Raw genomic sequence first — 11719 nt, forward strand, 5'->3', positions numbered from 1 at the left:
GGTAACAACTAAGTACTTATGTTATGAGCTATAGAACCAGCCCATGTGTGGTGATATATCAAGCACCATATTTCAAAGAATGAAGTCAATGACTGGCTGAAAATAATTACTTAGGAAAAAGTGAACATATTTTGTCCAAAGAAGCCTATCCATGGGTAACTTGTAGACAACTACAGTAGGCTTGAAACACAACCCATTTTAGTTTTATCCCTGTCAACACATAGGTACTAATGGACATAAACAGAGAGATCTCACTGGACTGGATTTTTTCCATGGGCATACTGTCCGAAATGAGTCAAGTATCATATCATTTTCATTGTATAAAAAGCTTTGTTGTGGTTAAATCATATATATGATATACATCATCCAGAATTTGCCAATCTTACTATGAAAGTATAGTAACTTGGCAAAAAAAATAACATTACAGTCAAAAGGAACTGCAATAATTGTTTGTGCCCTACAGCAACAGACATATTCAGTGGAAAAGGACATGTATAAAATATACAATCCTTTTCCAACCATTCTGTAAGTCACTTAGAATGAATTTGTTTGGTTTGGTTTGGTGGGATCATTGCCATTGTTCAGTACATGATATACTTACTATACATGGTGCCCAGGTGGAGAAAAGAACCTGAGAAAACTGCCAGAAAAACCATGGTAACCTATGGACTACTGACCTTCTGACCCATGCTGACCTAGTCAAGGCTCGAATTGACGTGGACATAGGTGAGGTGTCAGTTATCTGTAATCTGTAAAGGTGATTACCTTAGACCACAGGGCCAAGATTGGAACGTAGAGTTTGCAATTTTAAGGAGCAACTTGCCTGCTGTGCATATTTAAGACTTTCAGAAGGTTTTAGACGTGCTGGAATTTACAAAACATATCTCTGCAGTGCTTAATAAAATGTGGTGGAGTGCAGTTTGTGGTGGAGTGTAGTTTCTCAGCTGCACCATTAAGAACACTTGACCCCTAAAATCTTAGGTAATAACTTTGAGCACATAAATGTATGCTTGCAATGTTTTGAGTTTTGAAAGAGGAACTGGATGATTGCCCTTAATAAAGTTTTGGCAAGAAATTTACAGTTTTTATCCTGAAGTTTTATTTAGAAATATTACGTTTTTCTCTTTTTAGTAAATCCATGAACATCCACCTGGCTCACTAAATCAGGTAACACGATCACTATCTGTTAAGTTTAGTACCCTGCTTCTGTAATCTGGAAATTAATTTATTATCTATTGGAAGAAAAATCAATAATTTTTTTCTAATTTTTAAAAACAAGTTTTTCTGACTTTATTACCAGTAGATATGTATCAGCCCTGGATACAATGAGGTAAATGGTTGATTAAACACCTTCCTTAAAAGACTGCTAAAATATTCAACTTGCAATTTCATTGGCATAGAAAATGACCACTTGGTTCCTCAAAAGGTGGTAAAAATTGAAGTCTGTAAAGGAGAAATGGTAGCCAAAATTTACTTCCCTTTTTCTATGATAAACAATGCACAAGCACTCCTTGTATATAAATAATGACCATATTTGCCCTTCAAGAGAGAGAGAGGTAAATGCTACTCATTTTATTTGACCACATCTATTGATGCTGAATAATTATCTGATAAACCCCAAAATACCAAAATACTTTTTTTTCATATAACAGGAAGTTTTATTGGTAATGTTAGTAAATTATCATTACAGCAGGTCCGAAATTGAAATAAATTTGTAAGACAATTATGCTCTTGCAGGAGGTTTCAAGGAAACCTGTTATTGATTATGAACAATTATTATGAAAGTTAAATGTGATTTTATGTCAAAGAAAGCTAATTATTTTATGCCTATGGAACCAGGGTATATGTAGTGACAAAAACCCAAACCATAAATACCTCTGTGAAAGCAAAGGCATGTTACCAATAATGCTGACTTTATTATGAGTCTAATCTCTCTCTTAAAGATAATTTTGTTTGGTTCTGATATTGTACAGGATGGAGAGAAAAGCATCTCTACACGCTCACCACACATAATAGGCTTACTTAACCAGGAACCCTACAGGCACATATATGTGTGAAATATGCGTCGATTATAATGGCATCACTGCATGTGACACAAAGAATATGTTTTATGTAAGTTTAAAAGCCAAATATTTGTATTCTAAATATTTAGCAAATATATATTTTTTTTAAATTTTAAACTTGCATTAAACATTCCGAGTTACTGATAACAATCATTACAACTGTCATCATTAATGTCAAATCAAATGTAATAAATCTGTTCCTATCAAAAAGGGTCCAGTCTACGATTTATTTTTCCGATACAAAAAAAATTGTTGATGGTCTGCTTAAATATAAATCATGTCCATGACTGTGTATAGGACAGGGTACAGCGAATGCCTGCAGTAGAAATGGCCATTGTTCTTTTATGCATGAAGAAAATAATATGAGCCAAACTATATTTTTATCCTGGCCCAATGTTTTAATTTCAGTAATGATAATAAAATTGGTGATAGGATATGAAGCACGTGTCTAAATTTGGCTAATCAGAAAAGATCTACTGTATTATGCCAGGTTTCCCTGTATTTCATTGTTTTGCTTTTTATTATTGATCAAATGTCATAGTAACTGATGTTACTGACAATCTTGGCAGGTATTCAATTAATAAAATATACAGACCAATTTCCTTTTAATGGAAACACCACTCCATATTTTGTTACATGCGTGCAACATAAAACCACCTGTCAACCTGCAATGGTGATTAGCCTAATATATTTATGAGGGCTGCTGTTTTAGTGATCCATTTTCAAATTTAATAATCTCAGATTAATGTTGATTTAAGTCCGGTCTTTAGGAAGTTAAACATGGAAGGTTACATAAATTTTCCTTCAAAAAGCTGGAGTAAAAAATATACAGGACTGTAGACTGCAGACTCCATCTTAAAACCTGAGAGTACAAAACCAGAAAATTAAGGTCTTGGAAGTCTAGTCTTCATGAGAGCTACTGAAAACATGGCATATATAGCTTGTTTTGTTCATCTATATTTCACATTGCTTTAAATTTTCTTATCTGAACTATACCTGTACAAGATTCATGACTGAAAACCAGATAAAGTTTCTCTGAGATAAAAGCTGTTTTGCAAAAATCCTGAGTGTTCCTTTATGGACATATCCTTCAGCTTCCATGACTGATGCACTAAAAAATATAAAAATTAACAACAGTATCATTTCAATATCACAGCAAAGATCTGACAAACATTTTCATAAAAGGATGCACTGCTTAAGCTGCAAATAACATACTGCAACTGAAAGCAAGCATTTTACCATAAAAAACTCATCTTTTTTATTCCATAAACAAAATGTGATATATAAAAAAAAATGCAAAAATGTGGCATAACGATACTTAGCAAGCAAAGCCACCTGTGTACAAAATTACTGCTATTCATTGGTCTGGGCCAGATTTTCTCACATCATTCCAATACAAACATCGATTTGACGGAAAATCAATCTGAATGTGCAGATAGCAAGGATTCTATATGCTAATAACGGCACCCTGACAAAACAGCGCATGATAAAAAAGCACAGACATAAGGGCACCAAGAAAAAAAAACGCTCTTTAATTGCTGACAAAAAATCGCCAAATTACCCGACAAAACAGCGCCAGACACAATAGCGCAGGTTATACAAATAATGTAATATATATTAAAACTTTCTAAATAACTTAGATGAAGTGTACAAATTTTGAAGATAAGAAATCACTTAAGTAACGCATACATACTTTGATTTATGGTTAAATTTCTAAATTACCTGTGACTGGTCTCCAGTCTTTAAAATCATAACAGTGAAGTAATGATTCTATTGAAGACAATATTCCCTGACTGTTTCAACTAAATCTATGTAGGGTTAGAATGGACATGAAATTACAATAGAAGAAGTTATAGTGTTACCTTGTTTTCGAGTCCTCTTTCTGGGGTAAAATGGGGTCCTTGTGCATCTGCTCCTTAAAGGTCTTTTTCAGCAGAGTGACGCTAACTGTAAACCCCAACAGCGAAAAAATAGCCAAAACTGCACAGAAGGCACGGAACTGCTGGAGATTATCCTTGTTCCAAACAGCATAAGAGAAAAACACTGATCCTGTTCCAAAAATGCTGAATAATGATGACCTAGAATTAAGGTGTGTACGATATTCTGCTGAAATGGCCAGATCAGCCAATAAGGCTGAATGGTGAAGATCAATCACTGTCAAGAATCCATCATAAACACAAAGACATATCACAAACTGTATGGATGGATATGTCCAAGAAATCCAAAATGTCATAAATGCCAAAGCAAAAAGGGGACCATTCAGTGACAAGGCATTCAGACGTTTTAGTACTATCTGAGATGGAGCATGACCCTTCAGGCGCTGAGATAAGTAACTACTATCACTGATCCAACCAAATAAAGGATCATTGAAGGAATTCCATATCAAAAATACTATTTCACCAATCCAGAAAGATGTCTTGTCGATCTTGTAAACAGATACAAACATATCAACATGGTAAAGGAGGAAAATGTTGTGCAAAATAGTAGTGAATAATGACAATGATCCATAACAGAGATCAATTGGTATTTGCCCTCTAAAAATACTGAAACTCATTTCTGTTTGGATTTTAACAAGTAAAACTACATAAAAGATAGGGTAAAAACTATTTTTTTAAAACAAAATTATGCTAATGACAATAAACATTTTCAGGGATATTTTTTTGTGTCAATTTTCATAATGTGTTCTCCTAAAACATGTCTTGGCTGATAAAGAAATACTTGCTATTATCAACATTTTTATTAGCAAAGACACGACAGGATATTATGCCATCTTTACAAATACTGACTGCAATTTGACTCCAATTTGTTTGATGCTCAGCAAGCTTTTTCATGAAAGTCTTCATGTTCCCCTCCTTCACAAGTACTTCAATTATGTCGGAGATTTGTCAATCTAGTAAAATACTGAAAAAAGACATGTTAAAATATAATTTTTACTATTGTACTGCAGAATAATTACATTGAGGTAATATGCTACTTAATAATACACAATTGCTTACAAAAATACATCAATAACATTGTAACTGGAGATCACTCTGGTGGCCTAGTGGTTAGCACATCCGCATTGGATGCAAGAGGTTGTGGGTTCAAAGCCCAACTGAGTCATACCAAAGACTTATAAAAATGATATTAACAGCTGCCTCACTAGGTGCTCAGCATTAAGGGGTTAATGCAAGGATTGGTCTGCCTGGTGTCAAAATATTGTGACTGGGTGGGACATGATGCTACAAGTCGGTGGCATGATGCCAAAGTGCTAGACTTCATTATAATCTGCTACACTGCAGACATCGTAGTGATAAGACTGAAAAATTATTAAGGCTTCATTAAAATTCAAACACACACACACACACACACATTGTAACTGGAAGTGGGTGGGGGTATAATGTTTTATGCCACAGCAACACAAGAGGGGTGAGTGAGTGATTCAGATTTTTAACGTAACTTCACAAAATTTTCACTCATATCACTACAATGTCTGCAGTGAGGCAGCTTATAGTGTTGTCCAGCACTGGGGCATCATGTCTCAGACATGTAGCATGATGTCCCACCCCGTCGCATTATCACCAGGCCAACCAGTCCTAACACTAACCTCTTAATCCTGAGTGCCTAGCAAGGCAGCTGTTAGTATCATTTTTGTAAGTCTTTGGTATGACTCAGCTAGGGATCGAACCCACGACCTCCCGCATCCGAGATGAATGCTCTAACCACTAGACCACCGGAGCGGTAACACAAGATGGTCATATAGTGCCAAGGCAACTGGAATAAACTGCCTTGCCAAAGCACACAAAATGGAAACTGACCATGATTGATCCAATAGAAGAATCCTAACAAATTCTGAAGACAAGCATGCTTACCTGAATAAGTCACCAAAATTGGTGAATCTGCTAGTCGCCTCTTAGTCTAAAGACATACAAGACAGTATATCTGGCCAATTCTCACATAATAAAGGTTTTCTAGTAGAGTAAAGACACTATAACCTGTATCAGATGCTCTGAAAGTGAATACTCCATCTATGTGACTCAGTATGTATATTTCAATTGTTTATTAGAGGATGTGGTATCCTTGGAGACAGAATTATGATCCTTTGATCAGGTTATTTCAGACAAAGGCACCGTTTGAGCAACTTAATCCAGTCCATCCTTTCAACAATTCTAATACCCTCATAATAATATTGTTCTGGAGAAAGATAGGATGCTTTTCATGACTGTAAAGATGCAAATTTCTGTCAATCTATAACGAACACGTTAAATTGGGCTTGAAGAACAATTAATTAGATTTATGGGGACAGGTGCTTGTTAAATCACTATACTGCAATGATTTCTAACGTCTGTGTCGAGAGAGGAAGTGATTCTTAATTAAGCCTTCCTTTACTTAACCGTTAGATGTCTAGAAAAGGGAAGGTTAACTTCGATTTTATATGGAAGTGTCAGCAGCTAAGTTTTTCCACATCTGTTGTCTGTAAATCTGTAAGTCTGGCTGACCAATTTTGGTTGTTGTTGTTGTTGTTGTTGTAGGGTTTAACGCCATCCCACAGCACACGATAGGCTATACATGGCAGCCAGTATTAATGGTGGAGGAAGAACCCGGGAAATCCCCGGAAAGAACCATCGACCTTCGGGAAGCTACTGGCAAGTTTTCTCACATACTCACATTGGCCAAATCCGAGACTCAAACCCAAGCAGACAGAGGTGAGATAGCAGTGATCCGTAACGAAGAGCACTTTAGACCACTCAGCCACGTGGGGCCCCCCAGTTTTGGTGCCTAGTTAAAAAAGGTGGTAGATATATTTAATCCTGATTAGTTATGCTAAAAAGGGACGTGGTTCCCACACGTAATTTCTTGGGGTTAAATTGCCCTGATAAAAATTAAAAAATAGTCTAAATTTTTCCTGCAAGAGTTACAATATAAAAAGACTCCGAGATTGAATTTGGAAGAAATTCTCCAGTAAAACATTTGTCAAAGGGACCGGATGTCTGGAAAGTCAACGAACACAATTCGAGCAGCAGAAGCAAACAGAGCTTGAGGTATTTGCATCAATCTCATGTAATTCATTGATACCAATATATTGATATGCTTGAATTGTTTATATTTGCATGATGTGTTTAAATCATTAGATCAATTCTCTTTATATGAGTGTAACTGTGTTGAGTTCATCTATCTCAATTTGTACAATGATCTTCTTTATTTAAGTCTGACGAAATGTTTGAATTATCATCTTGATTGTTATAGGAATCTAAGGATTTCACGCATTACTAATTAAAGTATGAGTTACGAAAATCTATTTGAATTCACCGATCTTAGACGATTTCATGTATGCTAAAGACTCAAATGTGTGTGTTCGCTGAAAATAATGTAGTTAAGGCATGCAACGAATTTCATTCATTCGTGTAATTGAGACAAGAAACGGAACTGTTACATCTCGTGTAATGTTAATGGGAATCAGTGATGAAATAGCCACAAGGAAGTACATTAATCTTATGACACTAGGTTTGTTTATGGTCTTGCATGTTTAGCTTGACCAGATAGCCTTTGGTATCTGTTTGAATTCTGATAGAATTATATCTGACATAACGAGATTGGAGTAATGATCTGTTCCCAGTAGGACAACTGAGAGAAGATTTATGTTCCTTTTCCGTTTATTTTAAAAGAGGAAATAGCTCCATGGACATATCCAGGTACCTACTTATCTGAGTATCTAAGTATCTATGTACGTACATATCCACCTACCCACACGAAGTTTGAGAGCTGAAAAGAGGCGAGACAGTAGGGAGGTTGGAAAAGGGGAAAAGCGAAAGGACCTAGGGGAACCACCATAGTGAAGTTGGAGTGGACCAGAATAAGCAGGTTATTAAGTTATACAAGGCTATGACTTTGATCGTTCAATGAACAAATTCTAATATTTTAAAACAAAACAGCTATTTATATAAATATATTTGTGTTTGAAATTCAGTGAAAGATTTATTTCAAAAAGAGGTGTATCTTCCTAATGTAATGTATTATCACAGTTGTTTTTGTAACTGATTAAAGTTTTGTTTTTCCATGTATGGGGGCTCGGGTCATTCTGTTCTATATATCTGCTCAGACCTCTGTTTATTCCATCTATAATTTCACACTTTATTTTAATATTTACTCGATCCGGGCAACAATACCGAGGGGGATCATCATCTAGATAACAATAGCCAAATAAAGCAGACACCTTGTAAGAAGGTACAACCTTGCAACACCACCACTAGTAGCACTGCTACAATGACATCAAGTGTCTTCCTGATGAGGATTAGCCCTGATCAAAGTGTTGCAAGAGCCCTACTCCATCTTTATTGATAGTATACAGACACCATAACTTTGACAGAAAATTCAAAGTACTATATAATGATTAATCTCCATAAGCATGCTAAAATTTTGAATAAAAGGCATTGAATAATACCATTAGAACACTAATGAAGCAGATGGTTTGGTTAAAAGTGCAAAATAACTCCCTAAATGTTATGATAAAATTCAAGCTTCCACCTAAGCCAAATGATGAATCACTTCCAATTACATGGCCGAGTGGTCTAAGGCGCTCTCCGTTACGGATCACTGCCATCTCACCTCTGTCTGCGTGGGTTTGAGTCTCAGATTCGGCCAATGTGGTTATATGAGAAAGCTTGCCAGTACCTTCTCGTGGGTCGGTGGTTCTTTCCGGGCTTTTCCTGGGTTCTTCCTCCACCATTAATACTGGCCGCCATGTATAGACCATCTTGTGCTGAAAAGTGGCGCTAAACCCTACAACAACAACAATTTCCAATTACATGTACATAAACCCAAAAATTATTATTACTGCACCCTGGATGTAGGTACTACAAGGTCAAGCTGAGCTTTTTGGGGGAGATAAAAGCTGGAAAAAGTGGAATCTGACCTCCATACCACAGCATGGATAATATCACTTAGGTTGACTTATCACAACTTGACTAAAATGCAATGATTATGGTGACTTTGTGAGTCCAAATGATTAGCAAATTCATTTGATCTGGGATTGTTTCCAGATATGCGGAATTAATAACTCGTTTTACCCAGGACAAAAGTGTGGGTGATGATAAGGTAATAAGTGTTATCTCTGAAGCAATTTTCGCCATCACTTGGTGGGTAACTGTTCATGTGGGCTTGTTTAATATGATCCAGACATGCTGGTCCAACAACTATGGATTGAGACAGAAATGCCAGTGTGGTTGCATGAGCAGTGTAGGAAATGTCACTTTTTTTCCCTGGATATTTTGGTCTCTAAATTAACAAGGCTGTCAAGCCATGATTTTAACCACTTGAGCAAACAGGATGAGGTGACACTCTCATTCACTGGCTTTCTGTATCACAATTGGAAAAAGGTTTATTGGAGCAGATATATTTAAACCATTCCAATGTATGGAAAGTGTGTTAACTGCCCAGGCCATCAGATCCTGGGCTGGCGAGACAAAGATTGGGAGTTTTGCACTCTCCTATCACCAACACTATAATTAAAAAGACATGCATGATGATGAAAAACCTAATTGGCAGATTAGAAGAAATAAGAAACTTTAAACTGAAACAACATGCTAAAGCGTAAACCATGCATCACACAGCATTAGAAACATGCAAGTCTAAGAAAATCTCAAGACGAAGCTTGTGAATGATGATGGCTGAAGTGGTGGTGATGAAGAATTCACTTTTATGACTTTGAATTATTCATAAGCAAACTAATACACTGATGGGAATACACTTGTTTTGAATTATTCGACGTATATAAATCAGTATAACTAAGTGAATACACTTGTTTTGATTTATTCATAAATAAATCAGTACACTAATGTGAATACACTATTCAAAACAAGGCCGTAACTAGGGATATGACTGTCAGAGGACCTAACTATTTCTAGCTTCCCAATCTCTCTTTTTTCTTAGATTACGATGGCATGGGGTTTTTACTGTATGTTTGTAAATGAATTTTGACATATTTGAATGCAAAAAAACACTGGAATAAACATTTGTACACATGTTTATGACAATTATACAGCCCATTAATTGAAAACCAAGTCAAGTTTTAAAAGAATTCAAAATTTCATAATTTTTATTTATGCATATTAAGAGGTTTTAATTGTGAACTTATGCTGCTAACCTGTTGGAATTTTTAATATGTGTCACTAGCATCTTATAATATTTCTATCAAATGCAAAAGATTAAACTCACTTAACTTACATACATATACATGTGTGTGTGTGTGCACATAAGTTTGTATATTTTTAGCATGAAGGTGCGTAGATGTGGTGTAGGCATGTTCTTGTCAAGATGTATATGTGAGAAAGAAGCCAGCCAATGAAAATGTGAGAAATTTGGATGAATTTAACCTAATAAGAACACATTTTCAAAACACAGCCATGATTACTGTAGTGCATCATCAGTGTCACAAAAGGATCATTATTTCCATGTTATGAATTTGACTACAAAATATTTCTTATCTATTAAGTTAGGTATCATTTAAGCACGAAAATATTCTGTAGAAATGCATTTATAAACACATGATACAGTTTTAATAAAGGTCCAAAATTTGTGTGAAATTTCATGAAAATGAAAATGGGGTGGGATATGGATTCCTTACACAAGTGCAGGACAAATGTGGCTTGCTAGTGTTTTCATTCTTTGTCCTGATTAAAGATAAATCCATACACATGTTTCGTAGCAGAATCGGGAGATTTCGATTTTATTCATTTGATAAAATTAGTGGGACTGTGCTTTTCTGCAAACTAACAAATTACAAAATTTTGGAATTGCACACGCCCAGATTTCATTGGGCGAAATCACGCCTAGTAGCATATCAGAAACAGTTCAGACTTGATTGTTATTATTTTTATCATTCTTGGAGGCATCTTCACTGAAAAATAGCTTGATTTATTTGCAACAGATTGTACTTCATAATTCATGTCCTACATCTATCATAACTATTTCCAATATTGATAAAGTTTCTGCGAATCACTGTGTGATCCAATGTGATGGTTCAAATTTTCGTCCCCTGTCCGCCAAATGTCAGCGTGCAGTCAAAAAGTATACCATTCTGAAAAACAATATCGGAAAGAATTACAAATATATCACCTTCTGGCTTCTTTTTCCCGGTATGTAATACTAAATGTTTGACAACAGCTGTTTCGTACACGGTTTGACACTGGTGGCTATGACGTGCAAATTCACACATCCCTGTTCGCTCTGTATATCGGTGTTCATTGATAAAGTTTCTTTGTCACTTTAAATCCCACAGAAGTTACGCCACTTCTTACAGATATGCGTGATCTGTTTTCAGTTTTCTAATCATACAGAAACAATAAATTGTGCCATAAAATAAACAAACATATTAAATAAAAATGTCAGTGACTTCCTGCATTTTAACCTTTGCTTTTAAGTGTTTGTACAGGGCCGTTTTAAATACCGCTAAGAACTACTTAATAAAAGCAAAAAGCAGTCATAAGAAAAGCAAGGAAATATAATGAAAACTTATGTTTATGTATAAAAACAATTTTTATCATGATCCCAACGAGACTAAAATCAAGAAAGACAACTCCTTGTATGAAGTGTGCTAAGGCTGCTAGTAATATTATACAGCATTAGCAGCGGAGGGTCAGCCAACCTGGGGGGTTGTGACAACCACCCCGGCCAAATGC

The 11719-nt window shown here is 35.6% G+C and overlaps 1 protein-coding gene across 1 annotated transcript in view; it reads right to left on the reverse strand.

The window, feature by feature from the left end:
• Window positions 1-11272, reverse strand: part of LOC149795551 (solute carrier family 68 member 1-like) — a 35394-nt gene extending 24122 nt beyond the window's left edge. Inside the window, exons 1-3 of the mRNA XM_089965371.1 lie at window positions 11157-11272; window positions 3926-4964; window positions 3060-3174 (exon numbers count right to left, since the gene is read on the reverse strand). Coding sequence (XP_089821497.1) covers window positions 3060-3174; window positions 3926-4617 — 807 coding nt within the window. The 5' untranslated portion in view covers window positions 4618-4964; window positions 11157-11272. The remainder of the gene's footprint in view (window positions 1-3059; window positions 3175-3925; window positions 4965-11156) is intronic.
• Between the last annotated feature and the right edge of the window lie 447 nt (window positions 11273-11719).

This window comes from Sinohyriopsis cumingii, chromosome 7 (genome assembly GCF_028554795.1).
Source record: "Sinohyriopsis cumingii isolate HCF-2022 chromosome 7, ASM2855479v2, whole genome shotgun sequence".
NCBI classification, from domain to species: Eukaryota; Metazoa; Mollusca; class Bivalvia; order Unionida; family Unionidae; genus Sinohyriopsis; species Sinohyriopsis cumingii.